Source organism: Gossypium hirsutum, chromosome A08, assembly GCF_007990345.1.
Source record: "Gossypium hirsutum isolate 1008001.06 chromosome A08, Gossypium_hirsutum_v2.1, whole genome shotgun sequence".
NCBI lineage: Eukaryota > Viridiplantae > Streptophyta > Magnoliopsida > Malvales > Malvaceae > Gossypium > Gossypium hirsutum.
Window position 1 is genome coordinate 123,921,000 of NC_053431.1, and position 23,990 is coordinate 123,944,989.

The 23,990-nt window shown below is 31.7% G+C and overlaps 2 protein-coding genes across 3 annotated transcripts; both read right to left on the minus strand.

Annotated features, from left to right (window-relative positions):
- Nucleotides 1–15,453: 15,453 nt before the first annotated feature.
- On the minus strand, nt 15,454–18,013 carry LOC121204733 (UPF0664 stress-induced protein C29B12.11c). The gene is made up of 5 exons (XM_041075162.1): nt 17,751–18,013; nt 17,548–17,659; nt 16,217–16,288; nt 15,918–16,129; nt 15,454–15,752 (listed from the first exon to the last, which is right to left on the minus strand). The coding sequence occupies exons 1-5, from the start codon at nt 17,858–17,860 to the stop codon at nt 15,644–15,646; spliced, it is 615 nt and encodes a 204-aa protein (XP_040931096.1). The 5' UTR covers nt 17,861–18,013; the 3' UTR covers nt 15,454–15,643.
- A 651-nt stretch (nt 18,014–18,664) lies between these two features.
- LOC121204734 (RNA polymerase sigma factor sigB) lies at nt 18,665–23,513 on the minus strand. 2 transcript variants are annotated; one of them, XM_041075163.1, is made up of 7 exons: nt 23,185–23,513; nt 21,478–21,668; nt 20,395–20,985; nt 19,947–20,177; nt 19,683–19,823; nt 19,317–19,517; nt 18,665–19,196 (listed from the first exon to the last, which is right to left on the minus strand). In XM_041075163.1, the coding sequence occupies exons 1-7, from the start codon at nt 23,261–23,263 to the stop codon at nt 18,906–18,908; spliced, it is 1,725 nt and encodes a 574-aa protein (XP_040931097.1). In that variant the 5' UTR covers nt 23,264–23,513; the 3' UTR covers nt 18,665–18,905. The 2 variants fall into 2 exon arrangements, with proteins under 2 accessions (XP_040931097.1, XP_040931098.1); XM_041075164.1 differs by having other exon boundaries at nt 18,665–19,206; nt 23,185–23,512.
- Nucleotides 23,514–23,990: the final 477 nt, after the last annotated feature.

Consider the following 23,990-nt stretch of genomic DNA (forward strand, 5'->3'; position numbering starts at 1 on the left):
TAACAATAATCAATTTTGAGAATGGAAGATCTTTTGGGTCAATAGAGAAGGATAGATTAGAAATTAACACATCTAAACCAACATGTCTTTAATTAGATTTTATTTGTTTTTTTTAATTTATATATATTTCTCACTAAATGTGAGAATTTCAAATATTATATATGAACAGTTTAAATATAATTTTTTATTTTTGTCTACAAAAAGATGAACTGCCATGAAGTTTTTAAATTTGCCAGATTTTTGGAACACCTAAGCCATCAAATTTGAATTTTTTTGGACAATATAAATTATAAAATTTTATCTGAAATTTTATATGATTGTTTTGAGATTACATTCTATATTATAAAATTTTGACATTATTTAAAGAAGTAAGAATACGGGATTGTTGGAATATTGAGAATTTAAATACCATGATTTTATTCTGAAATATAATAATATGTGTGCCATAAATATAAGATTCAGCAAACCTAACGCTTAGACAAATGTTTTATTGTATAAAAACGATGGTAGAATCATGAAAAACCATGGTTTTAAGATATTATTAAAAATAAGTAACGGAAATATTAGGAAATGTGAAGTAAGTAGTAATATAACCCAATGTTGGTCCATATGATTGAATCAACTTCCAACCATAGGATGTTCTTTAACTTCGTTTGTAGTAAAATTCACCATTAAATTGTGGCCCAGAAATCACCTTTTCTGTATTTTCAAACTCCGTCATTAGTTGGGTTCTTAATTTCTTCGACTCTTCCATTTCGTTTGTTTGACTTGTGCCCATAGATATTGACCAGAAAAAAAATGACTTATGCCCATATCCAAGCCACATTTATCTTGGCATAAATTACTGCTAATTCACATGTTTCTCTCATCAGTAGCCATGTGCCATTAACTTTGGGGTTAATAATAATTTTCATAATTTTGGGGTTTAATTAAAATGTTTAAAATTTTTAAGAGGACTAATTAGAGGGTTTGATTAAATTCTTTTAAACTCTCGAAAGGCCATTAAGTTATTTTAAAATTTTTAACAGGTTTAATTAAATTTCTTTTTTAATTTTAAATAGACCTAATTAAAATTTTGGAGAGACTAATGTGCTGTCCATCTCCGACAACATTCCACCCCTGCTGTCAACATACCTATTCTGAAAATCATGATTATAAGTTGGCTATCAATGATTTACATGTTCAAAATACATAATTTTTTATATGCCCTCAAAATTTCTCCTATACTTTCAAAATTAAATTTTGACTTGCTAAATTAATTTTTGGTATAAAAGAAATAATTTTACATATTAATAAAATATTTTATATATAATAAATTTTAAATTTGAAAAAAAAACAAATTTAATAAAACGAACCAATATTTGATAATTCTTCATTTTTTTTATTTTTTATTTTTGTTTTCCATCATACTTTTTGGTATTCTCTCATTTTTTTTGGATAAAAGTATCACAAACCTTCTGTACTATGCATTGAACTGCATTTTAACTCCTAAATTTTTTGAGTGATGAAGAGAATACTTATATTGGTAAGAAAAATTATGCAAGTCTCCTAAACAGATTGCCTTATTGTATAGGATTTGATGGTAGAATCATGGACAACCTTCTTATAATGTTATAAGATGTGGCTTTGAGATATTATGAAAAAGTAGCAGCGGAATTATTAGGAAATCTCAAGTGAGTCCTAATATAACCCAATGATGGTCCACATGATAGAATCAACTCTATTACAACCATACGTTGAATTCAAGAATTATGTAGTAAAGTTCGAAAAGTATAAAAGTCAGATTGATAAAAAAAAAAGAAGAAAAAAGTATTAAGTGTCAAAGTGTTAATTTAACTATAATTCAATGACTAAAAAAATGTATTAAACTTATATGTTGAAAATCAACAATATAAGCTCATTGTCAATGTTTTACATTTTCTATAACCAAGATTCAAACTTTAAATTTATTGAATGCTATCTACTTGGATTAAAACCTAAATCAGGATAAATTAAGTTCATAAGATCAACCAAATACCTCTACAAGGTACCCTTGTGACATTTTACGATTTCTTGAAGTTTCAGTTCAATGTTAACTATTTTGGTATGTTGTCAATAATCAAGTATGATTTGATCTAACAAAACATATCTAGAGAGCAGATTAATTGAAATAGAAAATATTTGAGGAAAATGAAAGATCATTATAGTGTTTCGTTCAATTATATTTACAAATTAGTCAATTATTTTCTGATATTGAACAGATTTGTAAATATAAAAACGTTTGATTATAATTTTAGTAATAAAAGAGTTCATGAAGAAATAGAAATATGACAAAATGAATTTGGGTAATGGACATTCATACACCAGATAAATCCTCACATAGTGGATAAGCATTGCGGCAATTTATATTTGAACTATACTTATGTTACGATCTGATATATTCACTTTTTGTATTCTTTGATATCTAATCGTTGATGTTTACACATATATATTTGATGTTCCAACTTTAAATTTACTTAATTAAATTAAAACCAGTCAGGAAAAAGAAAAAGAAGACATTTTCCTTTCTTCATGTGGAAGAATCCATTCAGGGGCCTCGAACAGCCCAAAAGCTATACAAAACTACGAACATCAAAAGAAAAAGGAAAGTTCCAAATCCAGACCCATCATCAGAACCAGCAGAGCTACTTGTTTGCTGAAATATACCAATGCGTAGACGTGGAGATGGGAAATCCGTGGACAACAACTGCACAAGAAGCAACAATAAAAGAACCACAAGCACCATCAGCGCATAGTCCATAATCGATACACTAGGGCCAAAGATCACCCATCCCAGCACTCCCACCATTAAAGATGGCACCAATGGAGATGGCCCTTCACTACTCATTTCTCTCTCTCTCTCTCTCTCTCTCTCTGGGGTTCTTTTTGAAATGCTAAGAGTAGTGTTCCCTCGGGAGTTAAAAATGGGGTCTATTTGTACTGTGGAAGTGGGTCAGCTTTGTTGAGGATGGATCTGGAATTTTGACGCAATTCGATGATCCAATTCTTTGGTTTATATTTGCTGGTTGAACCATTGGGTGATAGTTGTTTGACTTCATCCAATAATTTGTTTGTTTGTATATAAAACGGTGGTAATCGGAGGCAGGTGAGGATTTTTTTTTAAATTGTTTTCTTCAAAGATATTAATTATGTATTCTCAAAATAAAAAATTGTAACTATCAAACATCGTTTTAGCCAGGGAGTTAGTTGCTATAATAGACCAATTCCAATTTTAAAGGTTTATTTTTATGTAATTTCGAAATTCAAATATATTAATATTTTTTTATTTAAAAAATATCATAATAATAAATTTATTAATAATATCAACATCTAAACTTTAATTTTAAAATATGAAAGATAGAATAACTAAATTTCATAAAATAAAAGTACAATTTTCAAATAAAAATATAGATTTTGGGCATGTTGTGATCCCTAGATTAAGATAAGTAAGGCATGGCAGTAAAAGTGTGTAAAATGTATTTAATTATTGTAAAAAAAATAAGAAAAAGGAAATATAAACAATAAGAAACTTTTATATTAGGGGTGTTTTATAGAGTTTTATATTACCAGCGAGATAGATGTCTCTTTTTTTGTTTTGTTTTTTGATTTTTTCCCACAAATAAATTAAAAAAGGAAATATAAAAGAATAGGAATTCTTTGTGTGATTGTGTTTTTATTTTTCAAAATTGTATATAAAAATTTATATTTTATTTAAACTCTTTGGGTTAGGACAAGTCAAATATTAAAAATGTGTAAAAGGTTATAAATATATATAAAATTTTACATTCTAAAAATTCATTTGATGTATAACTTGAATATTTATATATTTTGTATTTATGCTATTTTTTTGTGTTTTTTTTTGAAAAAAAAAAGAAATTCTTTAATTATTTTTGGTAAAGCTAAGTTATTATTGTCATTATGAACGTGGTTTAACACTTCTTCTAGTGATTGTACAAAGGAATGAACAATCAATGAGTAAAAATAAGTTATAGAAGCTAAATCATCCGTGACTTACTTCCTTTCTCTATACGTATGTTGCTAATCCATACATCTTGGCATAAAATCCTTGTTTGCTGCTAATTCAAATGTTTCTCTCCACATATATATGGCTTAATATCTCTGTTTATCACAGTATTATAATTAAATTATCACTTTGGTATATGTACTTTTTTTTATCAATTTGGTATTTGTACTCTATTCTGTTATCAATTTGGCCATTGTACTTTCATTTTGTATACCCCATTTGCAACACCCTACTCAATGTGGTCCCATTTGGTGGATTGTATGGGCGGATTTGGCTAAGTATGAGTCGGGGAAGGCAGAATGTGCCCTATCCACCAAGATAAGTTAGTGCTGGTTGTCGCGTCATGATTGATGGATTGTTTGGAAAACCAAGTAAGTCTGTAAAGACTTGGTTGAAGATTCGTCTTTTGGCGAAGTAAAAGCTACTGGTTTATACGTCTTGGCATGCTCAGTGTGGAGAACCTGCTAATCAGCGGATTCTCTTGGCGAGTTTTGTGTTGGCGAACCCTTCTGTTAGTATCCGCCTAGTCGTTTGTTTCCTTGGCATGTAGAATCTGCCAGTGGTGAATTGTTGGGCCATGGACCCGATAGTTTTCTTGGTGAGCACGATGGGTAAGGCTGCAGCTGTGGAATAGTTTATCATGTTTGCATGTGGCACGTGGGTATATTGTTCAATTTTAGTTGGTTCCTTGTTAAGATCTAGTTGGAAATCAACTAGAGTGAAAAGATATTTACTGTAGGATTTGTCTATAGATTGATATGTTGGCTACCAAGGGATGCTGAATCAACTCTGAATTGTTGGCCATGTGTAGAGTTATTGTGAAGGTCGTTTGGGCTATAAATAACAACATGGCTGGTGAAGTAGGGGTTTTTCGTTCTATTTTTTTATTCTTGTACCCCGAAAAAGGGGGAGTTCTTCATTAGAGAAGAACAATTGAGTGTCCGAGAAGCAAAAGAAGGTTGTGGAGTGTAGGGGAAGACTTCGTGGTGTCACCAGCTTCTTTGAGACCTTTTGTAAGTCTCCAATCTGTGTGAGTATCCAGCTTGTATGAGCCTTTTATGAGTCTCATTCGTGTCCCTGTATACTGTTAGTTTCTGGGTTATCATAGTTAAAGGCTATGAGTACATGTAACACCCTTAACCCGTATCTATTGTCGGAATAGGGTTACGGAGCATTATCAGAGTTTACAGATCAAATAAACACACATTTCAAACATTTCATATCATATAATATTCATGTCAGAAACCAATCTAAATCAAGCATATTGTCCCTTATACGAGCCTTTGAGGCCCAAAATACGCGTTAGAAACAAGTCGGGACTAAATCAGATACTCAAAGAATTTTTCAGAAAACATTAAAATTTTTCAAAGCTGTAGGGGTCACACGGCCAAGAGACACGCTCGTGTTTTAGGCCGTGTGGACATTCGAAATAAGAACACATGGTCGTGTCCCAGCCCGTGTTCGTGTCTGTGTAACTCACTGACTTATGTCACACGGCCTGTAACAATCTGATTTTGGACTTAGTCGGAACAGTGGTTTCAGGACCACAAATACGAGGTTTAGAAATTATTTTTATTATTATTTTGGTGTCATATCATGATTATTTGAGTGTATGAAAATTTTGATGAAGTAATTTTAGCGTTTATGAGCTTAATTGTGAAAAAGGACTAAATCGCATAAAGTGCAAAAGTCCTGTTTTAATAGAAAAAGGTGTCAAATTGCTGAAGAACCTATATTGGGGGTCTTTAAAGTGAAATTAGGCCAATGGATAAGTGATGGCCGGCCAAGAGACAAGAAAAATTCAAATGGTCAAATGTTAGGTAGGTTTTTGTGGCTTAATTGATAAAATAGAAATAAAATAAAGGGAAGATGATATCACCTTCTCATCTTCTTCACCACCACCGAAATTTTCAGCAAAGGGAAGGGTTTTGAAGCTTTAAAATTTCAGCTAGGTTATCCTCTTGCAAGTAAGTGCTTAAGATGCTTATTTTTTATAATTTTTGTACTTTTGGAACCCTTATGGCATGAGCTAGATAATGGGGGGACCATTTTCCAAAATGGTTGATAGTCTAGGGATTTTCCATGAAAGTATTTATGATGTTTTCTAAGTTTTTAGGGAAGAAAATGAATCTTGGTTGTTAAATAAACAACTTTTGTGAAAGAACTTCTCATGAAAACCCTAATATGACCATTTTGTAAAGATTGTAAAATAAATAGTAATGTGGTGAAATAATGGGAATTTTGGGTCACTATAAGAGTAAAAAGGGATCTTCTAGGCTTAAGACTTAAAGAAATCTGATAAAAAGTGATTTACGAGCCTAGGGGTAAAATTGTAATTTTTGTAAAGTTTAAGGGCAAAACGGTCATTTTTGCCAAAGTATGAGTCTTGAGTTGAATTGAATTATTTGAGTATTAAATAAGCTAAATTTTGACATTTTAGATCAAGAGAAATGTGATTCGGGTCTTGATCAGGGAAAGAACAAAGTTTATAAGGATTAAGCTTGTTCCCATCGTTTTGTACCGAGGTAAGTACATATGTAAATAATATGTCATTGTAGCTTACTTTTAAATGTGTTGATATATATATTTAAATGTTTTATTGTTATCATGTATCATAATTTTATTGTTATGAATAATGTGATATAAGAGTAACCTACATTATGAGCAAGTGCGATGACATCGGGTTAGATTTGAAATCCCATTGAACCTCAGGAATAGTATAGAATACACAAAGTAGGTCATGAGAAATTATGTGGTCTGAACTCATGAGTTGTGTCTAAGTTCATGAGATGAATGTTATATATAATGTGGCTTCGTGACTAAACCCGTGAGTAACTCGCTGAACGAGCATTTCATGTTAACGCTATATGGGTCCGGGTGGTGACTTTGTGTATAAGCCCGTGAGTAGCTTAATGAGCAGGCGTTACGTGATAATGCTATGGAGTCCGGGTACTGACTAGGTAAAAATGCCCGTGAGTAGCTCAAAATGCAAGCATTACATAGTATGAGGTAGCTTTGGCTACTTATATGGCACTTAGGTGCAAACTTCCCGTGTATCCATTAGTATTTTGAGTGTTCAACGGGTAACTCGAAAGGTGAGTTGGTGATAATTTCGATGAATTATGTCATTAGAGAGAATGAACTTGAGTTATTTTTATGGGTGATTACAGGTATGTGTACTAAACTTATGAATAAGGCCTTATTATGTGACAAGATGTAGCAAGTATGTGTAAATGAAGTGAAGAGTAAGATAGAAAGGTCTAAATGATATATATCATTCAAGTTTAATAAATTATCATCTGACGAATGAGTTCCTTCTTATACATTATTTGTATATATGTACTTACTAAGCTTTATGCTTACTCTATTCCTTTCCATTTTCTTATAGTGTTGTCAAGCTCGTATCGGGGATCAAGGGACGTCGGAGGCATTGGTCACACTATCACTTGAAGCTTTTGGTATAGTTAATTTAAATGTTGTAATTTTGGCATGTATAGGGACTCAAATCTTTGGTTTAGTGTCTTGTTCGATCAGCCACAAGTGTTGGCTCTTATGATGGATGTGATAACATTTTGTATAGGCCATTAATGTTGGCTAATATTAATTATTATTAGATTCATTTGATGCAAATTTCCAACGATTGTGGCTGATTTGGTTATATATATTATGCTTGTATTGGTTTGGTTGATCTTGTGTAAGTTAGTGCAAGTAAGGGTCGCAAAAAGGCTTGGTAAATAGCCTTATTTTTGTCCACACGAGCAGACACACGGGCGTGTGTCTAAATCGTGTGTGACACATGGTTTGCCCCACAGGCGTGGAGTCCGATCGTGTGTCCCCTACACTTCAATTTTACAAGTCAGTATGCATGGTAGTAAACACACGAACAAAGACACGGCTGTGTGTCTCAGCCGTATAAAGGGCACGACCTGGCACACGGGCGTGTGCCTTGGCCATGTGACCCTTAAAAGTTGATGACATCAGAAACAGAATGTCAAGGTTTTTACACAGGGCTACAACACGGGCATGTCATGGCCGTGTGAAGGACATGGGCTGTGGACTCGGGCGTGTGGTCGGCTATGTGAAAACCCCTGTAGGTTCAAATTTGGAATTAAATTCACACAGGTTTGGGACACGGGCGTGTTGCGCTCCCACACGAACATGTGGCCTTGTTTCATGATGAAAATTTTCTAAGTCCTCAAACATTTCCAAAGTCTTCGGTTTGGTCTCGAACCACCTCAACGTATAATTTGGGCCTCATAAGCCCGTTTAAAGGACGTTGTACTTGGGAAATAGAATGAAATTTTCTTTATGGCCCGATTTTGGCTGAGTGCTTATGTTAAAGTCCGGTACTACCTCGTATCCTGTCTTGGTGTCAAACACGGGTAAGGGGTGTTACACGGCCAAGTCACATACCCGTGTGCTAGGTCATGTAAGCATACTGACTTGCATTCTTAAGAAGATACAGGGGTCACATGGTCGTGTCACTTGGCTGTGTGTCACACATAGCTGAGACACACGCCCGTGTCTTTGCCCATGTGGACAAAAATATGCCATTTTCCAAGCCATATTTCTTACCCAATTTGGTACCAACCTAAACACAACAATTTACATATAACCAAGTCATAAATAGACATCCAAAACCAGCCAAGATCAAGTTTAAAACAAGTAATATCATCACATACAACCAATATGGTAAAGTCACATATATATACACCTCAAAATATACCAAACACAAGTCAAATTAGTGGTTAGTCTCAACAAAACACTTATATGCCAACATTGGCTAAATTAACCTATACATGCCATTATAATCGGAATTAATTAATTGAAAGTACGAAAAGAGCTATTAGATAATGTGATATAGCTTCGACAAGCTTCCAACTCGAACGAGCCTCCGAATCACTATAAAACATGGAAAATAATACAGAGTAAGCATTAAAGCTTAGTAAGTTTGTATAACAAAGGAATTAACTTACCATTTAATCACATTTAAGGTAAGCATTCAAAACATATCCAACTCAATTTGGCCAAAAGCCTAAACACATATCCTCAACAACCATTTTAATCATGTAATTCAACCACTATTCAAATTTCATATACATGTAACATCTATACCATGTATCTATATATCATATATAAATCATTTCCATGTAATTCATGTAAATACCTGTACTAGTTCGTATCAAACTCTTATAAACTCGTAATAGAACTGTGCCCGTTAAACTATTTAAATATCATTGGATATACGGGTAGTACACACGAGGTGCACTATATAAGTGCCTATATATGTTGAGCATATTTATATATATAAATATATATATGAATAATTAAGGTATGTTGGACAATTGATTGACCTACTCACATAGGTAATCATCTCTATCGTTTAGTGTCACATAGAGATGAGATTGGTTTTAAGCTTTACAAAATTGAAAGTTTTTAATGAGATCTCAAGCTCAAAATAGAATCGCCTTGATAACAGATGATGATGAAGTCATATGGTGATGAAGTTATGATTGAAAGTGAATAATATACCCCAAAATTCACTTTTCTCTGCCTTTATTGTTGAGTGGGAGTCCTGTTGATATATTCATTAAAAGTAGAGTTATGGATATTAAGTGTATTTAAACTTTCACCTGTACGATATTGAAATCTCAATAATAGACATACATCCCAAGAAATGAGAGGGTAATATCTTAGCATGTGTCTCATAAAAAAAGATTTGATCTTTGCTTCTAAGTTGTGTGAGACCCATGAGATCAACTAGATATCTCTACAAAAGTACCTTTATGACCTTTGATTGTTTGTTGAAGTTTCAGTTCAATGTTAGTTATCTTAGAATGTTATTAATGATCAAATATGATTCGTTCTAACTGAACATATATGGAGAGTAGTTAAATTGAAATAGAAAGATTGAGGAAAAGAGAAGATAATTATAGTGTTTATTTTAATTGTATTCATGTACCAATCAACTATGTTCTAATAGTGAACATAATTGTGAATACAAAAACATTCATTATAATTTAATAATAAAAGAGTTCATGAGCAATTAGAAATGTGACTAAATGAATTTAGGATATTACATATAAACTCTACTTATATTCACGAGCTGCTACATACGTCTAACAATTATATAGCAATCAACTTTCAAGAATAATGTATGTTGGTCACTTCCTAGTATGAAATTTAAAGAAAAATGAAAAGAGATGAGAATCTCTTAATGCTTAAATGCGAGAATAATAGTGACCATTATGTATCACTGAATAACTCCTCACATAGTGAATAAACCGTCCGAGGCAATTTCATGGATATATAGCATAAAAATAAGGAGTTAGTCTCTTTAACTTGACCCTCCACGTTTTTGAGAAGAAAATAACAAGAAAAATATATTTTTCTAAGTTGTTAAGCATTTCACTTATTCTCTAATTTTTTCGGGAAGATAGTGATATGGGTATATAAATAATCTTCGTTCGTGATTTTGTTTCTGATCAGTATATTGAATCATATTTACTTGATAATTTGGTATGTTCGCTTTCTATATTATTTTACATATAGATTTGTTGATATATATTCATTGGATTAAAATCTGAATCGATACAAACTTTGTACATGCAAGTTAAGTTCATAAAGAAAGAAGGAAAAAGACATTTTGCTTTCTTCACGTGGAAGAATGAATTGAAGGGCTTCAATCAGACCAAAAATTATACAAAACTAAGAACATCAAAACAAAAAGAAGAGTTCCAAGTCCAAACCCATCATCAGAACCAGCAGAGCCACTTCTTGTTTGCTGAAACATACCAATGCGTAGCCGTGGAGTTGGGAAAAACTTGGACAACAACTGCACAAGAACCAACAATAAAAGAAGCACAAGCACCAACAGCACATAAAAGTTGCCACTATCTGGATCTCCAGCTTGAGCCCATGGCAGAACAGAGTCCATAATGGATAGAAAACTAGGGCCAAAGATCACCCATCCCAGCGCTCCCACCATTAAAGATGGCACCAATGGCGATGGCCCTTCACTACTCATTGCTCTCTCTCTCTCTGGGGTTCTTTTCGAAAAGCTAAGAACAGTAATGTTCCCTCGGGAGTTAAAAATGGGGTCTATTTGTACTGTGGAAGTGGGTCAGTTCTGTTGAAGATGGATATGGAATTTTGATTATCCAATCCTTTGGTTTATATGTGTTAGTTGAACCATTATGTGATAGTTGTTTGAGTTCATCCAATAATTTGTTTGTTTGTTATAAAACAGTGGTAATCGGATTTTTTTTTAATTGTTTTCTTTACAGATAGTACCTATGTACTATAAAAAAAAGTTAGTAACCATGAAAGATTGCTATATAATAATAATTTTAAAATAAATGTGTAGATTTAAATTTAGATTTTACGAAAATAATAGACTTAAGCTAAAAAATAATAAAAGATTATTTCGTTTATGATAGTCATTACTTTAATCGGTAAATAGGAAGATACTCTGGACTGGAATCATAAAGATACCTAAAATTATCTATAAATAGGAGGATAATACGTTTTAGAATACTCAAACTCACATACTCCTATATTGACAATAATGTCAATACCAATACTCAATTGACAAGTGTTTAAAATATTTTTAAGTATTTTAAAATGTATGCATATAAGAAAATAGAGAAATGTAACAAAAAATAAGAAAAAGGAAATATGGAAAATAAGAAATTTTTGTGTATGTGTGTGTGTGTTTTTTATTTTCAAATATATATATATATATATATTAATTAAGCCTTTTTGGGTTAGTACAGGTCAGTCAAAGTATTAAAAATGTGTAAAACGTTATAAACACGTATAAAATTTTACATTCTAATACTTCATTTTATGAAAAACTTACACATTTGTATTTATGCTATTTTTGTTTTATTGTTACTTTTTCTATATTGATTTCAGGTCATGTCTTCATCATTTTCATATTTTGTATAACTTGTCAATTCTTATATTTGTTCAATGTAGAGACAATTTTTTATGTTTATGTTGTCTCTCAATCGCTAACATATTTTGTCTATTTTTTTTATTGTAATTCAATTTAGAAAAAAAAATTTATTAATTTATAACGTGTTCGTATTTTTTTTTATGTTCTAAGTATTATTAATTATTAATAATTAGTCTTCTATATATTTTAATATGTTTGTGTATCGTAAAATTGACCCGAACTGAAATATTTAAATAGATTATGGAATACAAGTTAAGAATTTGTGATTACTCAAAATCAGAGCTCATTTTATTTAATTTTTTTTATACTATAGACCAACTATTTATATTTAAAATGGTGAAAATAATTTGAATAAGTATAAAAGGATTCTACCTGAAAATATATGTAAATATCTTATAAAAAAATAAAAGGTATTTTGAGAATTGAGTTTAGAGTTTGGTTTAGTTTAGTTTGTATGTGCATAAAATTAATTATGATTTTAATGTATTAAATTTATTAAATTAACTATTAATTTAAAATTATTGTTTCAGTTGTTTTATTTCATTTTATTTTAAAAACTATTTTAACATCTTATATTTGTTTCTAATTTAAAATCAAATAAAAATGTTATTAATTAAACTGTAAACTTAAATATAATCAAATTAAATTTTATGAATCAAAATATAATTTCTAATTTTTTAATATTTTATTTTTGTAAGTGGAACAGTTATTTAGATTAAATAATCTAATTGTATTATTAAAAAATGGAATAAATTAATGATAAATCAAAAATCCAACTTCCTAAAAAGTTAAAATAAAATCTAATTAAAAACAAATACCAACATTACAAGTATATTTAAATTTTCTACTTCAATCTTTCTGATGGCCTTCAAAATTGACTATGACTTGAAATTTACTCTTCCAAAAATCATTTCTTTAGTAGTCTACTATTTTTGACACACTTCAAATTACCAATGTTAATAATATCTGATTGTTGAATACTATTTATAATCATAAATTTTAATTTTAATTAGTATATAATTATAATACTAATTAAATAATAATTGATTTAAAATAATATATTTATTAATAAGGATTAATATTTGGTACACTAGCAATGTCCTTATTTTTATTCTGTAAGTAGCTTTAAAAAATTATTAAATTTTTTGTTTTAATTTTTTTAATATTTTACCATATCTTTATAGACACTTGTCAACCCTTTAACTATGGTTGTGGAATCTAAAAACTCTACTGAGAGTACACCAAATATTTTTCCTGATAATAATTATATACTCAATGGTACAAAAAAAAAACTATTGATATGATTCAATCTATTATTTTTTTATAAAAATATTTTATATATTATTCTTAACTATATAGTTCAAATAAATAAAAACTCTATTACTAATAAAATATTTATTTAATATCAATTTAATAATTAAACAAATATTAAATAAATAAAATATTATATATATTATATAAATAAAATATTTTATAATTTTAATACATTGATAATTCTTATTATATAAATTGAGTTTCAGCTCATTTAGCATTGTTACTATTGCAATAACTAAATCAACGTGAATTTAATTGTACTCAAATACACATTTTCCTTTCATATAAGAATTTAGGATATAAATAAGTTTGGAAATTATATCAAAAAGAATTTATTATATATTTTAACATATCCATATATTTATATTATATTAATACTATTTTCTAATATCATGTTTTTTTTAAACAATCTCATTATAGGTTATGATCATATCTACTCTTTTTGGCATAATGCTTAAAACTACTTATAGCTCCTCCCCAACCCATAAATAGAAGGATAATGCGTTTCAACGCACTCGAACCTACATCCTCTTATATTAATAACAATATTCATTCCAATTGAGTTAAAAACTCATTTAACAATATCATGTTAAATTTTATAACGTCGTATACTACCCAAAATTTTTAAACGTGGTCCATTAGAGGGAAGGGGAAATTTTTTAAAAATTATTCATCATCTAAAATTGTTTTTTTTTATATGAATCTGATAGAAAATATTAATTAAGCATTAAAATAGGTATTTTGCCGTCTTCTTTCTTTTTTTTTTTTTTTTGGGTTTAGGAGTATGGCTTTAAGCTTAGGGATAGTGAAATCACCACGAAATTTGTATGTTTGTCAAGAGAAAAGCAGCGTAATGTCTAGGGTATAGGACCTCTGAGTTCAAGTTAGCCAACTTTGATCGAGTTATTTATTTATTTGTTGAATCAAATAAATTATTTGATACAAAGTACTTAATACCAGTGTCAGGTCTTCTCCAACATAGCTTTCAAGTGTTATTTATTTACAATATCTATGAAATAATACCAAAAACACCTACTTCATTTATTGTGCGAAGAAACCATTATAATACTAAAAGATATCACTTTAATATTTCGCCTTCCAATCAACGAACAAACAATAATTAGAGATAATAGCAATAACCCGAAGTCAGAGTACTATCAGCTGCTAGGTGTTGTACCATCTAGGAAGGGGCCAATCTAGGATGCCAGCAGCCCTTTTAATTTTTTAAAATTTTAATTTAATAAAAGTTTAATTTTATTTTAATTTTTTTAAAAAATTTCATTTAATCTTTTAAAAATTATATTTTTATTATTATAAAAATTCTAATTTAATTTTGACCCTACTATTTAGTTTTTGGCTTAGAATTAGGTGACATACGCAGAGTCAAAGATTTATATTAATTTCTTGATACTATTTTTGGAATGTAAATCCAAATTCTGAAATTTTAATTTTCAAACCCTACCTTACATTATAGCAAAAATGCTAGAAATAATGTCCGTTGCATTTATCTTTCTTCACCAGAATCCTTTTCTAGTATCGGTAGAGGTTAGCTACTAAATAATAATCTCCTTAAGTTGGACTAAAAATAAAATTAATTTTGATTAAAATTAATAAACTATTTAGAACATACTAATATGATAAAATTTTGCTGATTTTGAAGAACGCATAAAATATTTTTATGTTTATTTTGGTTAGGATTTTATTGATTATAAAATATTACCAAAACATTTAATCTAAATTTCTACGTGATTAAAATTGTTTCAAACTCTCAAATTTTAATACACACACACACACTAAAATTGAATATTGACAACTTAATATTTCAAGAAAATTGTCTGTAACTTTGGGTACTAAAATTAATTTTTATCTAAAATCAAAGCCTTTTATGAAAAGCATAAGAATTCAAGGTTTTCTTAATATATTGATCATTCAAATATTAAAGTTTGCTCAATATTCAGATGAAATTGGGTAGAAAAAAAACATTTACTATAAATAGATTTTTTTTCTCGAATAAATGGATTTAATCTTAAGCATAAAGCTAATTTTTAAGGTTGAGTTTGGAGTTAATTTAAACTGTTAATATTATTTTCTTGCCCCTCAATAACAAACAATTTGATGCAAAATTACAAATGGGACATGAAACCAACGAACTAACATAAATTTTATATATAAACAAGCGACTGCTATTCACTCATAAAGATAAAGGACGAGAGGAAAATGAAATTGTAGCATTATGCCATGCCATGATGCAGCATTTAATCACACAACACAATAAACATCACTTAAGTTTCTTAGCAATATGATGTTATAAAACGCCAAGGTTAAATTTACATCAAACCTTCAACCGGTTGGGATTGGTACGTACGTCGCCTTAACTGAGACTCCGTAGTTGGCTGCTGTAAGAAGATTTTTGTTGGATCATTAGGATCAACATATCTGCAAAAACAGAGAGAGAACAGTTACTTATAAGCTATTTCAGAATTTACTTAGCTATAGTATGTGCTAGGATACCCGTGCCCTTCATTTTTACACATTCGGACATTATACTCATACAACACCCGGATAAACATAGATTATGTTGTTGCTAACTAGTTTACTTACGCATGTCGCATCATTTCATCGACTGGAGTTTGTGCTGCTTGTAAAGGATCCACACGAGGCTGTGGTTCATGATTTACTTGTTGATTATATCGTCTCACTGAAGCAATCAAGTTCAAGAAAAGTGGAACAAAGGTTCCGCATCCACCTTCTTTGAACAAAATCTTGAATGAATGAGTGGAGTAGAGAGCCCTATGCTCATTTTCAGGGACCACCTAGAATTTCATAAATTGACACATTCAGGAACTACTAAAAGATCTGTTGACAGTTAAGGGAAGAAAGCGGTTTCCCAATCTACTTACAGGCTCCACTTGACCAGAGATGTTATTGCAATGAAATATTGGTTGGTTGAACTTTTCATCATGCACATAAAGCTGCAAAAATATAAATAAATATATCGAATCAGTCTCAAAGTATAGGAAAGACTGGCAAGGTTACTCTTGACTCTTCAAAAGACACATATGCTATGTTATTCTGACTCTTCAATCTTCTTGAAATAGTCTTACCCGGCACACATTTGAAATCGAACATGAGGAATAATCCTCCAAATATATAGAAAAATTTTGAAAGATTTAAGCACACCCGTGTGGAACATATACCAATACCAAATACTCACCCAAGTAGCAACATAGCTCAAATACTCAGCTTCAATATTATCAACTTAGACCATTGGAAAACTAACACATAAAGAAAAAAGAACAGAATTGTAGTTTAAGAAAGCAAAAGCCAAAATCCAAAACCAAATTATTTATGCTAAGAACTAGGGGTAATATCATTATATAATGCCACATAGATTTACAGCACCATAATTAACAATATGAAGTACTAAAACATATAAAGCTCTAGCAAGTTGGTTGTGGTAGAAACATCAGATGCCATGCATGTCAGGCAAACAAGCAATGCCAAGCCATATGCCATATTTGCTATCCAGTCATTTGAAAGGTACACAATGATTGATGTAAGAAGAAATTATGTTTTTTTTGGCATAATAAAAGTATCCTCCATGTTCTGTCCATAAAGATTAATTATTTCAGGATTCGTAGCAGCCCCTCCTAACAATTTTATCTCCAAGATTCGAACTTGAATTATTTTCCTAAAAGTGCAAACTTGCCTTACCACTGCAAGCAACACTTGTTGGTGGAAGAATTTATTTTGCTTGAACTTTTAATGTCCCTAAAATGTTCTAGTCCAACATCCTGAGACTAGTTTTCAAATATGGTTATGAAGGTATGATTCTTTCAACTATATGATCAAACTTTTTTTTTTTTAATGCATACCCAGGTCCGAAACTCTCTAACAAATAAGTATAACATAAACCAGACCGGAGGCACGAACCCTAAAACCTTGACAAAAAGATAGATAAAGGCAAAATCCCCAGCCAACAACAACATTAAAATGCAAAGATAAAACATAAATAATAATAGGAAAATCAAAATTCATGGGCAACGATGGATTGATTCAATCAGTGAGTTAAATTGTCTTTAATGATAAGACACCTTGGGTTTTCAGGCGCAACAATGGCCTATCAACAACGCTATCAAGAAAAGTATCCTGGCCCCTGACAAAGGGTCGAATAATTAATCTGCATCTAAATTTAGTAATTTCAAAACACAGAAAAGAAAGGATAAAATACCAGAGGCATATCAAAAGCAAAGAAATTCCCAACAGGGCGACTTGCAACAAAGACCATCCGTATATTTGACAAATATATTATGCCCCATGCTTTAACACGACCTCCTTGAGATCTGAAAAAAAACCGAAACCCAATTTATCAAATTGAATAAGGACTCCATCTAAATTCTCAGGAAAGAAAAAAGATTTAAGAAAGAAGGGTACCCAGGAATCTTGTCAACTTCGAATTCGACGCCATGTCTGACGAGAACAAACATCTCGTTAGTGAAAGGGATGGGCATGCCATTAGGGAAAAGCTGAGGATTTAGAGCCATTTTTGCAGCTATGGATGATCGAAAATTTTACAGTTTCTTTCTTTTTCTCGATTCAATTTTGTTTGGGTTGTAGTTGTAATTTTGTTTTTTTTTCTTTTAGATTTTATATATTTCTGACGTGTTAGACTCCCAAGTTTAGAGAATTCTACACCTTTCTCGGCTTCATTATGGTAAAATACCTTTGTATTACATTTTATTTTTTATTAAAAAAATTAGTTTTTATATATTAAATTAAAGAATAAATTAATATTTTTCAAAAATTTTATCAATTTATACTATTAAAAATTAGTGAAGTTGAAAAAATAACTAAACAATATCATATAACATGTTACATATACCTCATAGTGACATATTAGGACTAATTTTTAACAACAAAAGTCATGCTAACATACAAGGAGAAATTTTTAAAAGTAAAAATAAATAAAATTTTTACCAAAAAATCAATTTACTTTTTAATCTAGACATAAACTAATTTATTTATTTTTTAAATAAAAAATATAATATATTTTAACTCTATTTTTATCCTTTTCCAAATATTATGCCTTACACAGTCAATCACAGCTTCTGTGGGTTATTATATACATAGATGAGTTAATTGCACTAAATATCACCAAATTATGATATTCATTTTAAATTGGTCTTAAAATTGTTAAGTGTTCAAATTATATCTCTAAAATATCAAAGTTATATGAATTATATCCTTTTGATGTTAAAAATATTAAATGATACATTAAATCTTATATATATAATGAAAAAAAAATACTAAATACAATACACACGAATTGTTGAATCTAAATCGAGTAATGAGAAAAATAAACTGCTACGTGGTAATGCATCATTGAAAAGAACATCTGTTTTTCTATGAACAGCCTTTGATATATTTGTACCTCTGGTTAAAGAAGAAATATGTGTTTCTTAAACAATCCTTTTGACCCTCAACCACGCATGCTGCCAGATTCATCTGTACTACTTAATTATGATACTCTGACTCGGGTACTTTAAGAAAAATGAAGAGTCGGAGTAACATAGATCCTTATGCTTGATATTACGAGGCAAATGAAATCAAATACTGCTGCAGATGTTTTGTTCTAGTTTTACTCTTCAGCTTTCGGAAAGCAGACATCTCGATTTGCCGGATTCTTTCTCGGCTTACACCGATGGATTCCCCGATTTCTTGCAAAGTTTTTGTCCTCCCATCCTCCATTCCGAACCTCCATCTGATAACCTGTCTCTCTCTAGGACTCAAGCTTTCCAACACTTTCTCGAGATCCTCCTTCATCAATTGTTTTGTCAAGATATCTTCCGATGTATCAGCTTCAGGGTCCGCAATTACTTCCTGAAAGAAACTAAAAATAACATCCACCCATCAGAAACTGAAATAAAAAAGTTCCAGAATGCTCACAGGTTGAAATTTTAAAAGATAAACAGTAATAGCTGGATTTGAAGTAGGACGGACCGAAGGTTTGAGATTTTGGTAGATCCCGATCTTCTGATCAAGAGATCGAGGAGCCTTCGGAGTGAGAAGAACGGTGGTGAGCCTCTTCATGGAGAGCCCTGTTGCCTCTGCAACTTCTTTGTTGTCGGGCTGCCTTCCATTTTCACTGTACAACTGCTTTCTAGCTTCTTTCACTCTATATGTTGCCTCAACCATGTATAACTGCAAAGCCGAAAAAGTCAGCAAAGTTAACCGATGCGATGCCTTAATTTCAATAACTGCATTTATCAAGGAATATTAATATGATAGGCAATAATCAGTAGTGTCTAATTTATCTTACTGACTTCCATGGCAATGCATTTAGGACCAGAACACTATAGAACTTACTGGCAAGCGAATTGTCCTTGACTGTTCAGAAAGAAACTTCCGTACAGCTTGCTTAATCCACCAGTGAGCGTAAGTTGAGAACTTGAAACCTTTAGAGGCATCAAACTTCTCAGCACCTTTTATAAGGCCCCGGCATCCTTCCTGCAAGTGAACCAGCAACAATCAGAAACTAAAAAGTAACCTAAAGCAACTCTCTCTCTTCTATTTTTTTCCCCACAGTTCCTTTCTCACAAGAAGTTTGGCCACATGTATGAGATTGCATACCTGAACAAGATCTTGGAAATTCATTCCGGTTCCCAGATAATTTTTTGCAATAGAAATAACAAGTCGTATGTTGCTTTTAATCATTTTGTCCTTGCAAAGTACACCATAATCTAAGCGCCTCCTCAGGGTCTTCTGATCAACTCCAGCAGCGGCAGCCCACCGTGCAAAGGTCGGCAATTCTCCGAATCGCTTTGCAAGCTCTTCCTGGACACTTTCCAGTTTCAATAGGTCCTGAACATGGGGGGAAATTAGAAACTAACATAATGAAAAGGGTAGAAGTAAGCACTCATCAAATTTTCAGTACAAAGTGCACCAAGTAGAACATTCAGAAATCTCAAGCCAATTATGGCTTCATCTCAGATAAATATCAAGATAAGAAATATACTCTCAGTGACAGATTACATGATTACAAGATCGTTATCTTCCTAAGAGTCTTAAATTATCATACCTGTATTCCTTCCGACAACTCGAGTTCTTCATTAGCAGTGAGAAGCCTGGAAGTATCATTAGTCCCTCTCAAAAAACGCAATGGATCAGAATTGCCATCTCGGACAGCACCATGCCTTTTTTTATTGGTGGAACTGGATTTCACAGAAACAACATTGGCAGCAGCCTTCTCTGCTGCTCTCATTCTTCTGGCTTTTCGTTCAGGTTGGCCCTTTGACCTCACTGCTATGTTTCCAGATAATTGTTCCTCAAGAAGTTCAAGTTCTTCATTTGTTGGCTCTGGTTCATCAGATTCTTTTGTGGAATTTTGCTCTGAATCACCTTCTTCAAATTCACAGTCATCTTCGAGGGAATCTCCAACAATTCCAGCCCTCTCTGCTTCAGTAAAGATGACCCAATTGGAAGTTGAAGTATCAGTTGCGGATTTACTTTCTGTTTTAGCAGAACTGTAGTTCTTAAACATCAATACAGCATCCTTTGAAACCTTAACAGCTGCTCGTGCAAGAGCTACGGCTTCAGCGGCGGCGGCAGCAATTACAGCCTCATCACTTGTAAGAAGATTTTCAGTTCCTAAAGTTGTTCCAAAGCATGCCTGCAGGTATGCCAAAGATGGTGAAATTATAACTGTATCCCATATATCATGGTTTGACCTCATAACAAGCACCAAAAGGTGGTTGTAAAATTTAACTCTTTGACAACGAGATTATTCAACCAGATGCTATAACTCTAAATACACAGGCCCAATTTATATATGGCATAGCAAGACAATATGGGCAGAAGTCTGTTGCCTGTAACTGGCTCAATTTTAAAAAAATCACTGAGAAAACATAATTGCTGGAATTAAAACACGTACTCAAATGGATCTAAGAAAAACCTATGCACTTCTAACCAAATGCAGTTCATTGGAAGTTACGACTCGTTGCTGAGCATGAACTTCATATGCAATAAATGATTCATAAGTTTATCGGGAGGCAATGAACTAGATGAAGGAAGAAACACGTCTATTTCGAGAAGTGCAACAGAAAATACAGATTTCATTCACTGAAATTCTCAACTGCATATCCTCCAAGATAACACAACTGACCTCTGAGGGTGGACCAGTTCCCCCAATATAGGTCCGTTCTCTGTCTGCCACAATTGAATTTGGCTGAGCTTCAAAAAATGGCAACCTTAGCTTCTCTACATCAAGCACTGAAGTTGTCCTCGTTGATGCTGATGGTGAAGTGGTAGATAAAACACAATGTGCCCGAAAACATATAGATTCTTTATGTCTTGCTGTAGATTCAGCCAAGAAATCATTAGGGAAAAAAAACAATTAAAAACAAATCATACCATAACCAATTAGGATAATGAGCATACAAGACACGTTACAAGACAATGAAGCTTTTTAGCTTTACATCTAATAATCATCCAAAGGGAAGCCTTACGAGCTACAGAATTTTATACAAGATCAACCAGTTAAGGGGCTAGCTGCAGCAGAGGGCATTGGAAATAGTTCAGTAAAAAGGAAAAATGGATTTGTAAACATATTTTTAGATCCTTCTGTCAAAGAGAGAAACATATGAACAGTGACACCTAAGCCCTTGAAGATATATCCACTAACCATACAAGTATCGGTAAAATTTCCACAATTGTGTTGCTCAGGAGAAATGTAATACCCATTCTAGCAAAAGAAAGTAAAACTAACCACAAGGGAAATATAAAATGGTGTAATAATTCTAAAACCAAATTAAGGGAATTAGTTCCTCAGAGGCTGAGGAAGACAGTTCACTCTTTGCCTCTTAAGCAAGGCATTGACTACTAAAATAAAGGGAAAGCATAATGAAACCCGTTCAGAGTGAAAACCATGCGGTATTGGCATAACTTATGTTGTTATAAACTACGCTACTTGGACTCGGATGTGAGTGCTGGACAAAGGCACGTTTCCAACACAGATGTATTCTTTACAAGATTTCCATGTGTTTGGACAATCTTGGATGATCATATCCCAATACCTATGTCCTGACTCTTGACTTGTGTAGGGCTCTGGTGTCAAACCCAAGTACCACAATAAAAATGAAGATTCGTACTGAGCAACATAGGTCGAAAAGTGACAAAGCTGCATTAAACACACTCCTATTTCTGATTTTTTTTTTAAAGTGCCTTTTATTTGAAAATACACAAAACCAGCAAAAACTGATCTGAAATATGGTAGAAATAAGAGGATGAGAAATAAATTCATCTGATAACCTATTAGAGATCATTCATATTATTTGGGATCTACGTTATTCAAACTCTGGATTTTCTTTGTAGTACCCATATCCGGCACATATTAGACACATTCCGACATGGAATGGGGTTTGATCCTCCAAAACTTAGTAAAAATCGAGCATTCTGACGTCAGACACATACCCATATCCTAGATTTACCCACAGTCCAAGCAAAATAGAATGAGATAAGATAAAATGGCTTTATGGCATCAAAATTACTACCAAAGATAAAGCACCCAAATTACGATTCATGTTGAAAACAAATCCAAAAGTGGAGAATGCTACACAAAACTAGCAAAAAAGACAAAGCACACCCTTTTCACCTTGAATTAAAAAGTCTCTAACTTCAAACACAGTCTCAATTTTAGCAAAAGGAAAACAAATGCATTTATGAGTAAATAACACTATACCAAATTCAAAACTAGTACAAAATAGCACACCCAGTTCGATTCTGATTGAATAAAGTCTCCCACATTCAATCAAGTTAATAAATAAGCAACTAATCATTTGAATTCTAATTCAAAAAAAGTGTGGAAACTTACAATGGTGAGAGTGGTGAGTCCTGAAATTGATAGAGAAAGTGTCAGGTTGGCACTTGAACTGTGGCAATAAACAAGACATCCTCTCCCGTTTTTATTCCCTTCCTGATTTCCTTCTTCCTTGCTGAACAACATAAAAACAAAAAACAAAAATAAATAAAGCAAAATTAAGTTTTCTTCTTCGACACCTTATTGATATTTTTCATTCGAAGAAAGGGAATAATGGGTGTTAATAAGGCGGTGCCGAGTTGAAGGGAAACAGGAAGAGAAGAAGGAGAAAGAGAATTTTGAACGATGAAAAAAGATAAGGGGTAGTGGGGTACCAAGGATTGCCTTCAGCTGAGAGTCAAATGGGGAAAACTACACTAACTCTTTCTGCTATTTTTTCGGTTATAGTCCTTGTACTTTTTTATAAATTCAAATTTCAGTCCTTGTACTTTTATTTTAGGAATTCAGTCCCTCTACCTGTCATATTTCAAACTCCAGGTCCAATTGTTAATAAAGTTAAAATTATTTTGTTAAATTCAGGTTCATTACAAAGTTATTTTCTTAATTATACGGCTACCAAGTAAATTTTTGTTTAATTTCAAAATGTCAAACCTACAAATTTAAAATAAATTTATAATGGTGTTAAAAAATTAAACTTGAATTTTAAAATCTGAAAAGTAGAGGGAGAAAAATTCATGAAAATAAAAACACATGGATTAAATTCTAAATTTATGAAGAGTATAAGGACGATGATATATTTTAACTATTTTTTCTTTTTCTTCAATTTCACTATTTAAATTAAGTTAAATTCAACTAAGGTC